The sequence below is a fragment of the Palaemon carinicauda genome, chromosome 7 (assembly GCF_036898095.1).
Source record: "Palaemon carinicauda isolate YSFRI2023 chromosome 7, ASM3689809v2, whole genome shotgun sequence".
Taxonomy (NCBI): Eukaryota; Metazoa; Arthropoda; class Malacostraca; order Decapoda; family Palaemonidae; genus Palaemon; species Palaemon carinicauda.
Genome location: NC_090731.1, coordinates 54443173 through 54465467, shown reverse-complemented (window position 1 = coordinate 54465467; position 22295 = coordinate 54443173). Strand labels below are relative to the sequence as shown.

Sequence of the window (22295 nt, the reverse complement as noted above, 5' to 3'; positions counted from 1 at the left end):
TATGGCAGGTGAGATATAAAAATATAGAGGTGAATCTATAAATATCAACAAGAAATTATAAGGTGATAAAATAAATACTAAAAACTTAAAGCCTTTCACACACTTCCCATACACTGGGGGAAGGGTCGGCCATTATTCTCTCTCTCTATCGTGGAAAATCCAGAGAGAGATAAAAAAAGTAAGGGTAAAAATTTTTCTCTCCCTTCAAAAAGAGTTTCTCTTGAAGACCTTTATTGTTCGAGAAAAAGTTGAAAGAATAACCAACCAATCGCAAGCCAAAAACCAAAACAAGTACTTCACCAAAGCTGTAGAAACTTGAGGTCAGCGCGAGCAAGAAAATCAATGTTTACGCCACAGCCGGCAGAGAAGAACTGAAGAGGTGAGGAATAGTTACAGTATCCTGGTGAGTGGTGGCAGTAGTGTACACCCAGCAACCCAACCCCTCGATCACCCGCCGCGAGTTTTGAATTTGCTGCCGGACCGTCAGAGACGTTAGCTATATATATATCCACCAGCTAAGTTAAATGTTTAAAAAATCATATTCAGTGTTATAATGATTTTCATTTATCCATCAATGCACATAAAGTAAATCTGTAAAAGCAAAGAAACCAAAAAATATTACAACTGGAAAAGTGACCAAGGTTGTTGTGGCTAAGGAGTGGGGGAGGGTAAACAAGGGTCCCAACTGAAACAGAGGTGTCATGGATCATGTATTTAAAAACATTGACCTATACCTTCAACATAGCAACAAATTCTAGACCACTAGAATAATAAACAAAAATTTTTTATTGTCTTTCTGCTTAACTGAATATTCTCTTCACCATTCTTGCATTGATAATAATTCAAGATCCAAGTCAAACAAAAATAAATCTGATAATAAGGGAGATCAATTACATGCAAAGGAATACACTCACTAAAAATAGGTATGGCATATAGAAATACTTTCAAACCCTATTAACTTAGAAAAAAAATATCTTGGTGTAAAAATATTCTGTCATGGTGAATCTGGAATTTTATTAGTCAGCTACTCCTTGACAACACAAAATATATTCATCATAAAATGAATTAACATAGTTTCAGTAGTTCTGATTTAATGAGTAAGAGTACAAAGCCTGGTGAGGAATATCACTTTACAGTAAAATCTAATTTATTCGGTGCCCCGTTATTCTAGTCCCAAGCAATAAGATTCATGATGAATGAAAAATAAATAAAATACCATACACATAAGAGTAATAAAAAAACTTATGCACAACCATTTAGTTACCAATTTGCCAAGGCCTTACATTACTTGTTTACATTCCATACATGTAATGAAATAATGTTTTGTGTGCACTGTTAAGTTATGAAGCGATATTCCTTGATTATAAAAAATTGAATGAAATTGTGATATTTTTCAGATTTTCAGTTATTTATTTAATCTATAAATGTAACCAACAAAAAATTCCTGTATTTTCAAACATAGGATTTGAGAGGAAGCCACAAATTTCAAGCAATATGTTGAAGGCAAATATGCAAGTAATAACCGTTATGTTCAATAGAAAATAAACCTAAGAACCAAATTAATCATTTCTAATTAGAAAGGATAGTCATAAGTCACTCATAATTCATCAATGCACTCTGTTTCTTGACTAACAAAAAGCTTAAGAATTTCATAAGAACCAGCAGGATACAACTAGTAAAGATACAGTATAGACTAAAAATCAAATGTACAAATTTACATCAACTCTTAATATTTGATAATCTAAACTTGACATTATTTTGCAAGGCCATCTGATATATATAATTTCGTTTGCAACTACTATATCTTTATACTATTTTAAGTTACTTTTGAACTAAATCTTAAATAGAACGAAATCTCTTATTACAAATAAATTATACTAATTTGAAAACTTAGTTTAATTCATACCTAGGTAGCATAAGGTAGCAGTTTTGAATGCTGCAGCTTTTACCAAATTAACTTATTTATCTGTTTGTTTTATTTGTTACATAAATTCTTTACACTGTATTGTAAAAGTCAATGTGGTAAAAGATGAAAAAATCACCCACTGGGGCTCAAAAAAAGATGCACTATTCATAAAATTGATCATAGGTTTTGAGCCAATTCTAATAATAAGCATAATTATATTACTATAATATATTCAAAAATGAAATATGATGTGAATATTGTTTAAAGATTAAAGTTGATAATGTTGAAAAGTTAAGTTCAATGGCAGTATTTTCTACTCTCCTTATAAGCACCTAGGTTAGTTTCACTGTTACCCACCATCCCTTGAATATCCTGGAGCATCCAATTAATAGGGACTTTACTGCATGTAATTACACACAGGGTAGCGAGACTGATTTTTTTGTTTCTAAACAGAAGATATCACATTCTAGTACAATGAAAAATGCCTAAGTAATATATTGCCGATTCTTATAATCATGTTACATATGCACTATTTAATTCAATATTTAACAAAATCAAAACAGAGAATATGCATTTTTATGAGTTTTATATAAAAGAAAGCTCATTGTCAATTGTTTTAATAAATATATAAAAAGGAATGGGAAGCCAACAAAAACACTTAAGGAAACATTCTCTCTAAAAAGAAATCTTACAAACATTCTCTCTAAAAAGAAATCTTACTAAGCAAATCAAAAGGAAAACCATTAAAAGTTTTCTTTGTGAACTCATGTGATGGCGCTGAGCCTAACATTATTTTGAAATTTCTCAGGGAAGTGATGAAAATGCAAACATTTCATACTTAAATTAGGAAAAAAAAAATTTTATAAAAGAAATGGGTATATCAGTAAAGTTAAAAAGAACTGATGACTTTATAATGAAAACAGATTTACAAAAAATACATCTTTCCTAATCCTCCAAATTTTTCTTAAAAACATTTTGGAACTGCTATTATAATTATTACAACCTTATAATCAACAAGAAATACAGTTTTATTTCATTCTTGTTGCAAAAACTATCTAAGCTTTCCTCATTCTAAAAGAATAACATCTGAATACTTTTTTATTAAAAAATAATCTTACTCAGCCAACCTAACCTTATACAGTGTATAATCATGAGCATCAAAATATCCGCATATTTTCAGTCTTTTTGTTCGTGCAGCAGGGAGAAGGTCCTCTACTAGAACGCATACATCTGCACTATTATTAAGATAACCTAACCATTATGGAATGATCATTAAGACAGCAACAGTGTAATTTCATTGCCATTACAAAGAGGTGATCAAGATCTTTAAAGTTGATAGTGACAGTACAGAAATATGGTGCAGCTTGAAGAATGTTAATCCACCTGCAAAAAAGATAATCATTAACTATGATGGTTTTTACCATGATTGCTGAATTTTCCATATATTCATGTGTAAAACTTGTGAGAGGATGTACAATTATTAGTATTAGATAAAGGTACCACTCTGGTGGGGTTAAAAGTTTATTAATGAGTAAGACTGGTGTGCAGAGAACTGTGAAAAGTCAGTCTACTTAATGCTTCATTTATTAGAAGTTTGGAAAACTCTATTTCTATGATGGGATCAACTGAAGGCAAGTTAGCTGCATTGAATAAACAGGATGAGTAATATTGTGGACAAAGTCATTGACAATGAACACAGAATGGAAATAGCATTATATACCATAAATATAATACTCATTTCCATTCATGAAAAACTACTATTCTTATCTGAGGTTCTAATTCTTCCAAAACAAAGCAGCGTTCAAGGGGTGCAACCTTACAACCTCTGCTTGAGAATTTTAGAAATTCAGATTATTGCACTTTTGCCTAGGAAAATACCTACATTTTGTTTCAAATAGTTTTATTTAGTGAAAATAATTTGTTTAATCTTTTTTTTTTTCATTACGCCAGTGTATCCGTTCCCACCCTCACGCAACCCATTTCATTTACTTTTTACTGAAGAATTTGTGGAAAGATATTTTGCTAGTATCCCATAAAATCCAACTCCACAATTTTCTATGACTCCCTCCAATTTCTTCTTTATTTGATCATATCATAAATAAACGTTTGCTGCAGGTTTCTCAAAATTATAATAGTCATACTTTTTGGGTCTGCTCATTGATATACAGTATTTACAATTTTTATGTTATGGTTATGATGAAAGATGCATAAAATGCCCGAGACGATGAATAAATATGCCTAAAGCATAAAATTTCCCCAGAAAATATGCAAACAATAATATATCATGCTAGCACTGTCTTACTCATGTGTAAGTATTTGGTACATTTAGCATATTTCTGAATTTGAGGAAATTGGCTCACTACTGCTTAGTAAATAACCCTAAAATTGGATAATTATAATCTTGTGATTCCCACTGCTGACTAAAACCCCATACTTATGCATACTAAAGTAATTTTGACCAATCTCTACAAAAAGAGTTAACTTTGAAGCCTGTATTTCTGTCTGCTAGTTTATATACAGTACATTTATGATTTTTATGTTGAAAGATGCATTAAGGTTCAGTTAAATAAGCCTAAACCATAAAATTTGCCCAGACAGTACGTACATGAGAATATTTTATGCTAACATCGTTTTACTTGTGTGGACAGTTAATACATGTAGCGTATACTGTACTGTATATTTCATGTAGCGTATACTGTACTGTATATTTCATGTAGCGTATACTGTACTGTATATTTCTGGATTTGAGGGAAAAGGATCATCACTGTTAAGTAAACAACACTAAAATATGATGATTATATGCTATAATCCCCAGTGTTGAAAAAATTACTGGTAAAAGCACAATACTCATGTATACTTAAGTATATTCAACTAATCTACAAAAAAACTTTGAAGCCCGATTCCTCAAAACATGATATTTACCGAGAATAATTGCTACTTTTTTTTTTTTTAATATTGATCGAGTTTTGTCATTCAAACATGAAGAGATAAGGAATTTTATAATCTACAATCTGAATATTCACTTTGTGAAAAAACTTCCATATGAAAAATTAGTAATATTTAAAAGTGACTTCGATACATTGATAAAATAATACATATTCAATAAAATAAAAATGCTATGAATATTTCTAACTTACAACTTTTAGAGCGTAAAATTCTCTTTCAAATGGTTTCTAACTGGAAAAATTTTTTAAGAAACAAAAAAGAGTAATAGGAGTTTGAAAACAACAGCAAAATAACATTATTTTAATGTGGCTGAGTTGCGCCCCCTTAAAAAAAAAAAAAACGATTACCAATTTAATACCGATAAAATGCTAAGAACATTAGGCTCAACAATCAAATTTTTAAGAAATCATACTTTACTAATTTATCTAAATTCAGTTATGAACAAAACAAGTCTACTTATGAATACTATTTAACAGAATTTAAAAATGTCATAAAATATTATTCAGAAGTTTAAGTTAATACCTTCCTGAAAGTATACATGAAATTATCCTCATCTACTACACATAGGCAATCATCACACATTTTTAGAATAACCATTGCATTTAATTTTCAAATATCTATTAATTATTACTTTACTACTTCTATCACTGTATAATGCATGTATCACCAGTCCATGAGAGAAGCCAAGCTATCAATTCCTATTCTACCGATACACGTTAAACGACAGGTAAGATATGTTTCTTCAGAGGTACCTCATCTGACCTGTGAGAACATTTATATGTTTAATTCATTTAAGTAACTTTACAAATTCCCATGTGTAAATCTTCAGTACGGTACTAAATAAATGGGTTTTCTGCAGTTGGGATCTTGCAGAACAGCAGATAGTCCAGTCAGTAACCCAAAATTTAGAGAAAAAAAAAAAATTGAAAGATAAAAATAATAAAAGGAGTCCATTATGAGGCACTTCAGTAACAGAAGTAGCACATATCAAACTTTCGAAAAAAAGAATATTAATACGTGGTATAAAATGATGTTAAGAGCACATCAGCAAAACAACATTGTTCAGTTTCCAATCAAGTGACACTTTCAGCCACACTTCTCTATTTCTCACATAAAACCCAGCATAGTAAAATTAACAAAAACTATAAAAAATTTAAAATTTAATGAGAATTTACCATGACAAATTAATAATCTCCAAAATATACTTAACAATCTGCTATAAAACTGAACAATGGAAAACAAAAGCTTCATTAAAAGGAATGAGAATTCAAAGATCATCCAAACTTGCAAGAACGACGAGTTAATAAATCCCTTACTTAGCATCATCTAGCAGTAATCTATATGTGGTGAACAAACGCTATTATTTTGAAGCAAACTCAGATATCTTTTTTGAAGTCATTAGACTTGTCACAACTAAAAAGTCTCTGAAAATCAAATAGGTGAAATTAGCCCGACAGAACAAGTTTACCATGCCAATATTCACCATAACAATATGAACCACTTTTATTTCTGAAAATGATGACAATTAATTTTCCCAATGATATATAATTCTATAAACCATTTAATTATAGAAAAAACACAAAGTATAAATATGGTATTTATTAATATTTTTTGTAAACATTATTGCTACCAAGTGGGCCTAGTGACCTTTATATTTTACTTTACAAGTCTATGAATTGCCACCAGTGCGATGTAGATCACTACATTTACTTTTAGTTATTAGGAGAGCTCGTCTGTTTTTACTCAGTCAATTAAATTGCTCTACTGCTTCCAAGTGTATAAATCAGGGCTGATGTGAGTCAGTATCTGTGCATTACTCCAAGTGTACAGAACTATTTTGAATTGTTCTAATTTCATAGTAAGTTTGTGAAAACTTCACATAACATTGCTAAATGATTGTCTTGCACGGTGATGGGTTAAAAATTTGTGCATTTAGAGGAAATAGGCAAAAAATGACCAGTTCTAAAAGTAATTAATATTTTTTCCCAATATACAAACCTGAGTTTTTAATATCAGGAGAAGGATAACAGCAAAACTGGAATACAGCAGTTAAAACTTTTAACAAGGTATAAACAATCTGTAGCCTGTGGTGGGAAGCCGACCGCCTTCCCTGTAGATCATTGTTACTTCAACTGGATTGCAGCCAGGACTTATGTTGAGGGTTGGTGAAGGCAGGCAAGTTTGAGTAAAGAACTCAGGTTTGTATAGTTAGGAAAAAAACAATTACTTTTAAAATTTGTCATTTGTTCCTACACGAATATAAACAACTTTTTTACTATTGGAGACTCATCCTTAGGTGGGAGGAAGCCCCCATTCCAACTGGCTAGAAACTTTATCCAGGATATCAAGACTAGCATTTGTGATGCTACACGAGTCAGGATTCCTTACACCTTACCAACAACAAGAAAGAGTGCGGAATTGATGGCCCATGCATCGTATGGTTGTTTTTGAGCTGAAAATCCCAGTATTGTAACCTGGCAAAGAGAATGATGCATTTGCAGAATCACGTAGTACGCCTGGTACGTCACACTCCCCCTCGTAAGGAGTGTCGGGAAAAAGACTCTGTACTTTAGTACAGAATACCTGCAGGCTAAATGAGGCATACCTGCATCGAGATCAAGTCCAGCTGCCATGGTTTCGAAGCTGTAGCCCAAAAGAGAGGAAGATCGAAAGGAGAAGAAAGGGACAGTCAGACTACTTTTCCGTCTCAGACTCATACATCACATCACCCTTGCTTTGATCCGATGTTAATGGTCCAGTGAAGGGAACCAGGGTAGTTATTCCACTCACTGTGTGGCTACACAGGTCCTGATGAGGAAACCTGTGGGTCACATCCCATTAGAATAGGACATTTGAGCCCTTCGCTACAATGTCGTTATACATAAAAAAACATTCCTGGTGATACAGACTATGACATCCGGATACTTCATTTACCAATATAAACCATATGGAGGTTAAAATTACATGTATAACTCGTATATCTTACAAAGAGTATAGCACATGGTCGTATCTCATACAGCTTACATTCAAGAATTTTCACACAAAAATCTCCTCTCACTGATTTTAGACCCTCCTCCTTCTTTCTTCACTCAGCCAACAAAGTCTTAGGGATTCCAGCCTTTATTTCTGATTGCATAAGAGTTATTTTAGTCTTTTTTTGTTTCCATACAGAATAACATCAGTCTCTCCAGCAAATGCAACACTCCCTACCTGGGGCATTACTCAAACCTCCAATGACACCCATAGCTTAGAGACGTAGGGATTCTCATATCTCATCCAACCACCAAATGAAACACTTGTGATTCTAGTCTTTATTCATGATTAAGTGATGTCCATATCTGTGTATTTCTATGGTGGCATACATGGTCAAATCATAAAAAACTACTATGTAGCACTTCAAACAACATCAGTTCTCTGCCTCCAACTACGACAGTGCCACCCACAAGTCACCAACACGTTTTACAAGTAATGAACGTTGACACACGACGAGATTTGTCTTTTTCTTATTTCATTTCTTTTTTCTCGACTATAATTTTTACGAAATAATATCATCAGCGTGTCTTACATATTTCATATTAGTATTGTTCATTGTTTTCACAAGTAAAAGTTACCCTACTGTTATTATTTCCATTTACAGCCATTCTACAGAGTATTTGTCATGTTCTTCCATGCGCAGTCTATTTCCAACCCCAGGAAATACTGAAAACAGGAATCATCTAGTTCATTGTGAAAGTCACACGCAAGATGGAATGACAGAAGAACAAACAAACTTTTTGCCTAAAGAACTAAATTCATATTACATCTCCCTCTCTCTCTCAACTCTCTAAATGCTTAAACTAAATTGTTCTGCCAAAGAGCAAATGGAGTCTCTACGGATGGACTAAAAAGAGTCAGTCAGTCTCTCTCTCTCGCTCTCTCTCTCTCTCTTTCTCTCTCTCTCTCTCTCTCTCTCTCTCTCTCTTCTTGGAGAAGGACACTCCGAAAAAGTAGTGGATCAGGAAAAATATTTCATAGGGGCTCCAATTTTTTTATTTGCATACACATACACACACATATATATATATATATATATATATATATATATATATATATATATATATATATATACATATATATATATATATATATATATATATATATATATATATATATATATATACTGTATATATATACATATATATTTATGTATACGCATGTATACATACACCCACATATATATATATATATATATATATATATATATATATATATATATATATATATATATATATATATATATATATATATACAGTATATATGTATATATATATATATATATATATATATATATATATATATATATATATATATATATATGTGTGTGTGTGTTTATTCACACACACACACACACACACATATATATATATATATACTTATATACATATATATAACGGATTTTGAGCGAAGCAAAAAATCTATTTTTGGGTAAGATGGCCATGTCGTCCTGATGGAAGTTCCTCTAAGGTAGCTTCCTAGGGTATATTACAACTACGGCGATATTCCCAGAGAATTTACCTTAAGGTACCCAGAATTCTAACTCCTGGAGCGAATATCCCTAATAAAAGAGCCAGGGATATCGTATAAATCAGAGGACGTATTCTTGACACGCCACATGGCAATCTGTACCCCGAACAGAGTTAACACTTCGTAGGGGTCAAATGGCAAGAAAACGAAAACGAGAAAGAAAAGGGGAGAGCCGTTCGTAAGGCCCTCTCTTCTCACGTTTCGTAAGCGTGCCCTGCGCCGATTCTGGCGCCATCTGCATTCCTTGTAGCGAAACATGAGGTGCTACAGATACTGTATGTAGGGAGGGGTCCTACGGCCCTTTCATAGAAAGGGAAGGGCGGGTCCATCAGGACGACATGGCCATCTTACCCAAAAATAGATTTTTCGCTTCGCTCAAAATCCGTTTTTTGGGCTCAAGCCATGTCGTCCTGATGGAAGTATACCAGAGCATTACTGTATCTGTGGATTCTCAAAATGTGCCGTACTCCTCAGAAGTATTTCCCCCAGTCGACGCGACCTAGAGACCTAAGATGTTACCATCATACATCTTTTCAACTAATCATAAACCATGATAGAGCTTCCTGCCCCCAACAGGGAAGAGTCTTACTAGACTCTGGGAAAGTCTCGAAGAGTACATATATCTAAGTATGAACCCCAGGCAAGCGAGTATAGTGGTCTCACCCCATACTAGGTAAAGCGAAGTTCGAAAAGAATCACTGTGTCAATATGAAATATCGACCAGTCCTCCGCTCAAAACACGTATTGGACAAAGGTTTATATCCGCTTAGGAGGAAACTCGTAAATCTGCCACCATCCCTTTATGGGATGGAGTCCTCCAGCTAAGGGAAAGCATAAACCAATGCAATATTAGCTTGCATAAGGGAACATTCTATTAGAATTATCCCCGGGTAAATATACATAGAATGAATGCTCACAGGTGAAGGAGACGCAAGGTTCTCAAGAACCAGTTTATTGACAGACAATAAACAAACAGGTTAACCACACTCATATATATATATATATATATATATATATATATATATATCTATATATAAGAGGAGGATAACTAAAACTTTAAGCATAAGTATGATAGTAAACAGAAACTTGTTTGTCTGAAAGAAAAACATTGGAGCCACTTTTAAGATACCAAAGTATCAAAGTCAAAAGTCTGTATTACTAATCAGTCACATTAGCGTTAGAAACGCTCGGCACGCATGTTTGCACTTATGCTGGGTTCACCTTTGAAAGTGGAACAGTCAACGTGGGTCACCCAGTACCCTCACATAGTTTGTAGTACATGTGACTACATACTCACCCTGGAATTAATTGTCCCAATTAAGCTACTGTTCCTCGCAGATTTAAACAGCAGGGTTAACGACGCAACCCACTGCTACCACAGAACCTCTTAGTTGCTGCACTTGCTTCGCATAGTGACGAAAGAACACTCTGGAAGACTTCCAGCCAGTGTACGAACGAAGATGTTCAAAATCCCTACAACTAAAGAAGTTTAAGGATGAAGCAACTTTCCTCGGATCGTGACCTGTGGGTGAACAGTCAGGATCCGCTCTGCGAATAAGATATGTGATTTTCGCCCTGAGTTGTTTCAGTGATAAATTTTGAGCCTGACGTTTCTCCCCTGGCCAGTTGGCCACCCTTGAAGTCTGAAGTTCTACGAAGATAGACCTTTAGGCATTCTACTGGACATAGAGATGCATCTTCTTTCAGAGGGCAGATTCTTCAGGGACCCCATCTGATGGTGGGTAACTCGTTCTTGGTGAGAAACGTAGGATCCGGAAATAGGTTCAGTTCACCCATCCAGGAACTGAACACGACCTTCCTCTCTCGAGAGGGGTATGATCTCACTAACCCTGGCCCCGGACGCGAGTGCAAAAAGGAGGATAACTTATGGGTCAAATCCTTTAACGCACACTCCTTATTGTTCAACAGCGAAGCAAAATGAAGAACTTTTCCAAAGACCATGAATTGGGCTTTGGAGGTGCTAAAGGTCTGAGCCTAGCGCAGGCTTTCGGAACTTTTATAAAAGATCTCGTTAGCGAGGTCGACCTGGAAGGCATATAGAATGGGTCTTGTCAAAGCAGACCTACATGTTAAAATCGTGTTAGTTACCGATCCATAACCATGGAGATGGATGAAGAAAGATAAGCAGAAGTCCGTCGTGATCTCCTGCGGAATCTTCGCCTGACAAAGGCTACCCATTCTCTCCAAGATGACTCATATTGCCTTTTAAAAGGTTTGCACTTATAATCCTCTAGGAAGTCTATGCTGGCTTTCGAAATCCCGAAACACTTTCTCACCTGTTAAGGAAAGAAAATCATGAGCTGCTGGGTCCGGGTTTTCTGTAATGAAGCGCAGACAATTGACTTCTGGACTCACTGGATCAGAACTGGATCTGGTAGCGGTAGAAACTCCAATCGTAGTTCCAATGCCAGAGGGAACCACACACTGTTCGGCCACTTGTGGGCCACTACTGCCGCTACTCCCTTAAATGATCTCAGTTTGTTGAGGACCCTCAACAGAAGGTTGTGAGGAGGGAACAGATAAATCCTGAACCATCTGTTCCAGTCGAGGGACATCGCGTCCACTGCTTCCGCCAAGGGGTCCTCGTACGGGGACACATACAGGGGCAACTTCTTGTTGTCTTTCGTCGCAAAGAGGTCTAGCCGCAGTTCTGGGACTTGACTCAGAATGAAAGAGAATGGTCCTGCGTCTAGGGACCATTCCGACTCTATCGGTGTGAACCTGGATAGAGCGTCCGCTGTCACATTGCGGACTCCTTGAAGGTGAACTGCTGACAGGTACCATTTCTTCTTCCCCCAAATCGGAAGATGGCCAACATCACCTGGTTGAGAGGTGGTGACCTTGATCCTTGTCGATTCAAGCATCTCACAACTCCCCCGCTGTCCAGCACCAACCTAATGTGGATCGAGCGATGCGGGGAGACTTTCTTTAAGGAAAGAAGGACTGTCAGAGTCTCTAGAAAATGACTGTGAGAGGTCTTGAATAGACTGGACCAAGACCCTTGGGCCTTTTTCTGATGAGAGTGAACTCCCCATCCCTCCTTCGAGGCGTCTGAGTGACTCGTCACCGACGGGGGAGGTGGATGAAGAAGAACCGACTTCCTAAGAAGTCTGGCTTGGGACCAAGGCCTGAGAAGATTATTTCGACGAAGCGGAACTGGTCTTCTCAGATCTCTTCGCGCATCTGATGCATAACTACTCCAATCTCCGGTTGCATCCTTTAGCTGTGCTCTTAGCACCGGGTCTGTCACCGAAGTAAACTGGAGAGACCCCAGTACACTCTCCAGTTCGCATCTGATATCCATACGGAATCTAGAAGTCTCTTGACAGAACCAGCTATCTCCTTTCTTTTCTCCGCCATGACGGAGAAAACGGTGTGACATTAGGTCCCAGTGGATTCACACCCACCGGAACTTAGAGATGGAGAAAGTTGAGACTTTTTCTGTTGATCTTGAAGCCTAGATAATCTAGGAAATGGATCACATACAGGGAAGCTTGCAAGCATTCTGTCTTGGATGCTGCCCACACCAGCCAAAAATCCAGGTAGGCTACTACCTGAATTCCCTTTAGGCGTAATTGACTGAGAACTACGTTCGCAAGCATCGTGAAAATCCTTGGGGCTATTTTTAGCCCGAGAGGCATGGCTCTGAAGGCGTATAGTCTTCGTTGTAGCCTGAACCTTAGGTAGGAGGAGAATCGACAATAGATTGGAACGTGCCAATAGGCGTCTGACAAAACTATGGAGGTGGTAAATGCCCTCTTGGGCAGTAAGATCCTTATGTGTTGCATTGTTAGCATCTTGAACCTGTAGTTCGCTATGAACTTGTTAAGTGGCGACAAGTCCAGAATGACTCCGAGTTTTCCGAGTCCTTCTTGGGAACACAAAACAGCCTCCCTTGGAATTAGATGGACTTTACCCTTCGGATCACTTTTCCTCTAACAGTTCTTGAATGAACTCCTTCAGAACGGGGGTGGAGTATCGGAAAACGCCGAGGGTATGGGGATGGAGTGCTGTACCAGCTCCAGCCCAGTCCCTTCTTGAGTAGGCTGTGGACCCAGGGATCGAAGGTCCACCGATCCCAAAAGCGTTGGAGACTCCCTTCTACCAATATCATCTCGCTCGGACTGTTGTCCTGAGGTCTTGCCTCTCTGACCGCGACCACCCATGAAACCCCTTCTCCTTGAGGGGCGCCTAGACGAACTTCTGGCTGCTCCTCTAGGCTTGCTCGACAGGCAGTTGACTGACCTTCGAACGATGGGTTGAATGCCGGAGACTGTGTCGACACGAATTGGGGAACCCACTAAAGTGTGGTCGGGGTTTTTGCCACCATCTGGGGCACTGAGGGCATCAGCAAATGCCGTTGCTGCTGTTGTCTACTTGACTTAGCTGGCCGAGAAAGTATCCTAATCCTTTTAGTCTTCCTCAAAGGTTGGGGACCCCATCCGGGGAAGAATTTCTCTTGGTAGACAGGCCCCACTCCTGGAGAAGATTTCTATCGTCCGTGGCGGCCCTATCAACCTCTTTGACCGATTCACTAGGGAAAAGGTCTTTGTCCCAACTGTTGGAGGAGATTAGTTTCCTTGGCTCGTGCCTCATCGTAGCCCGGGCGAACACGAACTCCCTACAGGTTCTCTTCGCCCTGACGGAGCTGTAAAGATCCTTCGTCACAGCGGCCAGATGAGTCTTGATCACAACCATGAACATTTCATGGACCTTGGGGTCACTTGTCATCGTCTCAAAAGTGGACTGAAGAGACAAAGAGGCAGCCAGTCTTTCTTTTGTCTCGAGTTCTCTCCGCAAAAGAAAGCCAGACAGCTTAGAGAGGATCTCGCCGAACCGGCATCCGGCAAAATCCGCCTCCCACATCTGGACTGAGAAGGTAAGATGGACGTCCTTCCAGTCCTTGTTTTGCTTACTAAATCTTCCTTTCTAAAGGCCAGCAACAAGAGTTTACACTCCACCAGGGAGGGGAAAGGCTTGCCAGCCTCGACTGTTTTCAAAACCGCCGCAAACCCTTTCAGCGAAAAGGGGGAAGGCTGTGGCAGGAGAGGACATAAAGGAAGGGAGCCTCTTACTCAAATACAGCTACCTTTGAGTTCATGAAGCCCCTCTCTTTCATCGAAGATGAAAGCAAGGCATGAGCCTAGCATGGTCTATCACTACAACCTCCTCCGGCTCTGTCTCTTCCTTTGAAGCTGGTACCTCCTTCAACCGGACATAGCAGTCCGGATATGCCCCTGCAGTTACAATGCAGCTGCCTTCCCATTCTTCTCCCTCTGCCTTTGTTGGATCAAGCCAACAATGGAGGGAGGGCCTGCTCTACTGTGAGAGCAGACGATGTTGAGGTAGCAGGTTCAAGGACCTGAACCGGAGCAGCCGACATCTCTCGGCCTCTTCCGCTACCTTGTCCGGAGCTCGAACTTCATCCTGGCCTTCTGCCAGGAGGTCTTCCTCCAGACGTTCGGACACGTCTGGCATCCTGTCGTCCAACTGGATGCTAAGCAAGGCGACTGCGACTTCAGCATCCACCGGGATCTGAATTAGGGGGACCTCCTCTTGAGGTTGGGGAATCACTGTAACAGTTGATGCCCTAGGGAAAAGGAAGCCCTCATCTTCTCATTTGGAAGATAAGGTCCAGAGGTGATCTTCTGAAAGCCCCTCACCCAGGTACGAAGCTTCTCCCTAGCTATATCCCTTGAATCCACCGTTGTAGGGGAGACAAAAACGGATTTTGAGCGAAGCGAAAAGAAAAAGCCTCAATAGATAGGTTAGTGCATACGAAACATACCTGAGGGACCCAATACCGGAGAACATCCGTGGAGACAGCGCATGCCACACGCCTCCTTCAAAACCATGTCCGCAGAAGTCCTACTGCGGACGTTGCAGAAAACACATCCGCACTACGGATGGTCCTCCTGTAAAGAGAAGAAATTTCCATGAGTATCAAGTGAACTACGTATCACTGGATATGCACAGTAGCATAACAAAACGGAAAGGAAAGACACATCCTTGTATTTCCCGCACACCCAATTGTTGTAGCCTTCCAGATAATAAAATCGTATGGTTAATCTATGCCAGATTAACCAATGGAAAATTTCCAAAGGAAATAGGTGTAGCCCCCGCCTAAGGAATGATTTTAAAATACCGGATAGTAGACAAGAAAGAACTCACTTTCTTATCTGTAAGGCCAACAGCAACGGGTCGTGCAAGACCACAAAGAATAAGGAAAAGACACATACTTGTGAATCCCACACAATCCCCTGTGGAAGCCCACCAGCCATTAAAATCAAATGGTTAGTCTTTGCTAGAATAACCAAAGATCATATTTCCCGAGGGAAATTAGGTGTAGCTCACACCTAAGGTAAGATTTTACCATTCTGGCTAAAGATGAAAAGAATTCTCTTTTCATCCCTGTAAGGCAACACCAAGTGATTGCACAAGGCAATACAAGTAAGTTAGAAAAGACAGTGTTGTAACCTACTATATCATGGTCTCCCCTGGTAGAAAACACCATACAGGGAAGAACTGATACAGTACATGAGGGTGGTGTGCCGGCCGGCTCTTGCCGGTCAGTACCCCCCCCCCCCCCCCTTTCCAAAGGTAGGTCTCAAGTATGCAACTTAGGATCACCCAGACGGGGGAGAACTCCAGTTCCTATGCCTGAACCGGCCGGTAGTGGTTGCCGGTCCGTAGCTACCCGGTTGGCACCCAGCTGCCGGCCATCACTCTTAGTGGCCGGCCAACCGAGTGATGTAGCAGGCCGGCCGGCAGCGGTGAGTAAACCCTGCCGGCTGGCATCCACACCAGGTAGCGCCCGGCTGCCGGCCGCCACTCATAGCGGCCGGCAGGTGAGCAAGGAGACCGGCCAGCAAAGGCATATAACCACCGCCGACCGACAGCAAGAGAACTAGCGAACACCCCCCTACCGACGGCCGGCCACTAGGCCGGCAGACGGCAAGGACAACACAAGAGAAGACAACAGAATGGGTGCCGGGCTAAGAGGCTATGTACCTCCGCGCCCGACACCCAAAAGAGTGCCGAGAGGAAGGGGAGACACTAAGTCAGGCTTCCTAACCACTGCTTACTGAATCTACAGACGGCAGCGGTTGAGGGACCAAGGAAGGACCAGGCAGCACTCAAGGGATAGGGCCTCTGCCGGTCGGCACACTCTGCCGGCCGACAGGGGACCACGTCAGCTCCCCATCCTAACCTATGCTAGGTACGGATGTGAGACGGCTGACGCAAAGGAAAACGGAAAAAACAGAGGGGAAGGACAGAGGGTCCTGTCCAACCTTGCCTTGGTTAAGGATCATCCCAACTAAGAAAGCCCATCTCAGCCAGGGAAAATCCAGGGAGGGAGGCCGGCACTACTGGCTGCCTCCCTAAAACCAAGGCAAGGAAGGAATTGCTAATCCGGAAAGGGAACATATCCCGAACCCGGAACAGCAAAGAGGACAAGTCTGAGGGGTCACCGAGCGAAGGGATCATAACTACAGAAACCCTCCGAGGTGATCCAAGGAGGATAAACCTCCTATGCCGGTGTCAGGCAGCAAGGGAGACTCTGCCCCACGCTAGACCAACACGGACTCAGACTAATACACTGCTGTACTGTCCTTCTCTGAACCAAACCAGTTGGAGCAGGAAGGTACAGTACTACTCCAGCATAGTTATATTTGAAAATTAATTCAAACAAACCACTAGAGTTAAGCCTAAGGCTTAAGCAGAGGGAAAGGGTTTGCCCCTTCCCCTTAGAGAAGGGAGCAAACGGGGAAACAGACAATATTTTAATAGCCAAAGACAACCTAGCCTAGGCACTAAGAGAATCGATTACCTAAATCACCGAAACTCACTCCAATACTATCTTGGAAAATACTCGAAAAAAGCTTATATGTATAACGTTGCCTAACGCTTTAACAGTATAAAATCACACTTGGAAGACTAATTATCATGCAGGAAGTACAAGGGCCAACAACTAGGCTACGAAGACTAGTGTCGGTCAGCCTAGGCAAAACTTTCGCCAGGCGCTATACTAAAGCATCATAACAGAATTCCTAAATAAGCTAAGCAGCTAATTATTAAAGCGAAAGGGGCTGGGAACGTCGCTCTGCTAACCAAATAAATCCTAATCTAGCGAGCGACAGCGTCCAGGACGCCTCCAGCAGGCAACAGCTCTTGTATCAAAGATAACTCTTTTAATTACTTTAATTTTAATCAAGAGCCTACATTTATACATAAAAGAAATAGTACTCAACTTATCCGAAGCAGAAGAAGTTGGAGAAAGCATAATTAAAGAGTAAATCCAAGATTTTGGTAGAAACACAGGAAAAAACACCGAGTTGTAAAGCTACGCAAAAAGGAATGCAGATGGCGCCAGAATCGGCGCAGGGCACGCTTACGAAACGGGAGAAGAGAGGGCCTTACGAACGGCTCTCCCCTTTTCTTTCTCGTTTTCGTTTTCTTGCCATTTGACCCCTACGAAGTGTTAACTCTGATCGGGGTACAGATTGCCATGTGGCGTGTCAAGAATACGTCCTCTGATTTATACGATATCCCTGGCTCTTTTATTAGGGATATTCGCTCCAGGAGTTAGAATTCTGGGTACCTTAAGGTAAATTCTCTGGGAATATCGCCGTAGTTGTAATATACCCTAGGAAGCTACCTTAGAGGAACTTCCATCAGGACGACATGGCTTGAGCCCAAAAATATACATATATATATATATAATATATATATATATATATATATATATATATATATATATATATATATATATATATATATATATATATATATATATATATATATATATATATATATATGGTGTGCAGCAGGGTCCAAAAAACATCAGTAAAAAGGCCATAATTTATTTAGGAAACGTTTCGAACATTGCAATGTTCATTATCAATCTGTAAAAGATATAAATATAAAATTCTTGAAATTTATACAATAATTTAAAACAAAATAGTAAAAGAATATTAAAACATTATTGATTTTATAACAGAAAATCGTGAAAAAATAAAACATTGAAACATAAGAGAACCAGTGCTCACCAAGCCATCCATAGGAAAAGGCGAAGAACGAATGAGTAAGAATTGTTACCCATCTACGACTTCAGTTATGCTAAGAAAAGAGGAGAAGCGGAGGCGTTAGAGTTTAAAGAAGGAACGAGGCGTTTAATGTATAATGATTCAAGGGTAGTTAAAAATTCGCTATGTTTTGTCCCACCAATAATTGAAAAATGTTTTTTGTTTACTTGGGTTTTGCAAATGGCGGCATGATTCCTTATATTAGAAAATTCTGGGTTACCAAGTCTCTGACCAGTTCTGAAGCTGTATCCCATATGGCTACAGTATCTCACCTGCAACAACCTTCGGCAAGATCCAACATAGATACCGGGACATCCCGGGCACTTGAATTTATAAATGATGTTGGACCTCATGAAGGTCTGCAGTTTGTCTTTGTAGCCAAAAAATACATTAATTTTGAGTGGATTGATTGGGATTAGTTGGATGTTAAGGCAGCCGAACTCTTTTTCTATTATTTGTTTAAGTTTGATGGAAAACTTGTTGTCAGATTGGTAAGTAATTGTAGCGAAAATATTTTTCTTTTTAACATTATACGATGGTACTAGAGTGGAGAAATGTCGTGAGAGGAGCTTGTTAATAACCTTGTAAACCATATTTTCAGGGTAAGAGTTTTGCTTGAAAAAATTAACCAAAAATAAAATCTCCTTATGAAAGAGTGACCAACTTGAGGAATAACGCAGAGCCCTATAAACAAGTGTGTATATAGCATTTAGTTTAAAATTTAAAAAACAAGAACTATAAAAATTGTTGGCAAGTCCAGTGTATGTCTTTTTCCGATACACAGATGTTATAAATTCACCATTGTCTCTGCTTACGTTAATGTCTAAAAAAGGTAGAGAGTTGTTGTTTTCTTTTTCCATAGTGAACTTCATAACTATGTTCTCTCCAAAAGAGAGGAATTTTTGTTATCATTTGGCTTGGATTTCAATTTGCCCTCCTACAGACCTAAGTATGCAGACTTCTACTTTCCTTTTGAAATGCTTTTTCAACGACTCAAGGGCTTAAATCTGATCAATGACCTAAGTGGTTTGCAACATAAGTTGTCTTTTCTTTTGCATAAAACTTACACCAAGTTAAGAGTGTCTTGGACACCGTTTTTTAGGAAGGAGGATTTAAGTATCTTACAAAAATTGGGCAAACGAGACAGTTTGGTTATTTGTAAACCAGATAAGGGTAAAGGTGTTGTACTGCTCAATAAAACAGACTATATTGATAAGGTTAATAATATTCTTGCTGACCAAACTAAATTTAAGTTACATGGTGAACCAAACTTTTTGGACATTTACAAAAGAGAAGACAAAATTAACAGATTTTTGAGGAAACTAAAAAATGAAGGTATCTTAAATGAAACAACGTATCAACAACTGTTTGTGACTGGTTCCTCTTTTAGCATTCTATATGGACTACCAAAGATACATAAGGAAGGAGTTCCTATCAGACCTATTATGGCAGCCTATAACAACCCGGCTTATAAAATATCAAAACACCTTGTCTCTTTGCTTGGTAATTTCTCAAGCAACCAGTTCTCACTAAAAAATGGCTATGAGTTTCAGCAACAAATAGTTTTACAAGATGGTGATCTACATATGACAAGTTTCGATGTAGAATCTCTTTTTACAAATGTTCCACTCAATGAAACCATTAATATTATTTTAGATAAGATTTTTTATGACGATCAAATTATTTTTCATGGTTTTAACAGACATTATTTTAAGACTTTTCTTAAGCTTGCTGTGCAAGACTCCATGTTTGTTTTTAATGGCCAACTCTATTCGCAGGTCGATGGAGTTGCCATGGGTTCCCCTTTAGGGCCTTTGTTTGCAAATATTTTTATGTCATCTTTTGAAGAAAATTTTTTAAATAGTTGTCCAGACTCTTGTAAGCCAGTGTATTATAGAAGATATGTTGATGACACCTTTGTGTTATTTAAACAACCATGGCATAGTGAAATGTTTTTAAGCCATATAAATACTCAACACCAAAATATGAAGTTCACTATGGAAAAAGAAAACAACAACTCTCTACCTTTTTTAGACATTACCAAGCAAAGAGACAAGGTGTTTTGATATTTTATAAGCCGGGTTGTTATAGGCTGCCATAATAGGTCTGATAGGAACTCCTTCCTTATGTATCTTTGGTAGTCCATATAGAATGCTAAAAGAGGAACCAGTCACAAACAGTTGTTGATACGTTGTTTCATTTAAGATACCTTCATTTTTTAGTTTCCTCAAAAATCTGTTAATTTTGTCTTCTCTTTTGTAAATGTCCAAAAAGTTTGGTTCACCATGTAACTTAAATTTAGTTTGGTCAGCAAGAATATTATTAACCTTATCAATATAGTCTGTTTTATTGAGCAGTACAACACCTTTACCCTTATCTGGTTTACAAATAACCAAACTGTCTCGTTTGCCCAATTTTTGTAAGATACTTAAATCCTCCTTCCTAAAAAACGGTGTCCAAGACACTCTTAACTTGGTGTAAGTTTTATGCAAAAGAAAAGACAACTTATGTTGCAAACCACTTAGGTCATTGATCAGATTTAAGCCCTTGAGTCGTTGAAAAAGCATTTCGAAAGGAAAGTAGAAGTCTGCATACTTAGGTCTGTAGGAGGGCAAATTGAAATCCAAGCCAAATGATAACAAAAATTCCTCTCTTTTGGAGAGAACATAGTTATGAAGTTCACTATGGAAAAAGAAAACAACAACTCTCTACCTTTTTTAGACATTAACGTAAGCAGAGACAATGGTGAATTTATAACATCTGTGTATCGGAAAAAGACATACACTGGACTTGCCAACAATTTTTATAGTTCTTGTTTTTTAAATTTTAAACTAAATGCTATATACACACTTGTTTATAGGGCTCTGCATTATTCCTCAAGTTGGTCACTCTTTCATAAGGAGATTTTATTTTTGGTTAATTTTTTCAAGCAAAACTCTTACCCTGAAAATATGGTTTACAAGGTTATTAACAAGCTCCTCTCACGACATTTCTCCACTCTAGTACCATCGTATAATGTTAAAAAGAAAAATATTTTCGCTACAATTCCTTACCAATCTGACAACAAGTTTTCCATCAAACTTAAACAAATAATAGAAAAAGAGTTCGGCTGCCTTAACATCCAACTAATCCCAATCAATCCACTCAAAATTAATGTATTTTTTGGCTACAAAGACAAACTGCAGACCTTCATGAGGTCCAACATCATTTATAAATTCAAGTGCCCGGGATGTCCCGGTATCTATGTTGGATCTTGCCGAAGGTTGTTGCAGGTGAGATACTGTAGCCATATGGGATACAGCTTCAGAACTGGTCAGAGACTTGGTAACCCAGAATTTTCTAATATAAGGAATCATGCCGCCATTTGCAAAACCCAAGTAAACAAAAAACATTTTTCAATTATTGGTGGGACAAAACATAGCGAATTTTTAACTACCCTTGAATCATTATACATTAAACGCCTCGTTCCTTCTTTAAACTCTAACGCCTCCGCTTCTCCTCTTTTCTTAGCATAACTGAAGTCGTAGATGGGTAACAATTCTTACTCATTCGTTCTTCGCCTTTTCCTATGGATGGCTTGGTGAGCACTGGTTCTCTTATGTTTCAATGTTTTATTTTTTCACGATTTTCTGTTATAAAATCAATAATGTTTTAATATTCTTTTACTATTTTGTTTTAAATTATTGTATAAATTTTAAGAATTTTATATTTATATCTTTTACAGATTGATAATGAACATTGCAATGTTCGAAACGTTTCCTAAATAAATTATG

At 38.3% G+C, this 22295-nt stretch overlaps 1 protein-coding gene across 1 annotated transcript in view; it reads right to left on the bottom strand.

Annotated features, from left to right (window-relative positions):
- Nucleotides 1–997: 997 nt before the first annotated feature.
- The window catches only part of LOC137643923 (phosphatidylserine lipase ABHD16A), a 413125-nt gene continuing 391827 nt past the window's right edge, over nucleotides 998–22295 (bottom strand). Inside the window, exon 12 of the mRNA XM_068376687.1 lies at nucleotides 998–3289. Coding sequence (XP_068232788.1) covers nucleotides 3281–3289 — 9 coding nt within the window. The 3' untranslated portion in view covers nucleotides 998–3280. The remainder of the gene's footprint in view (nucleotides 3290–22295) is intronic.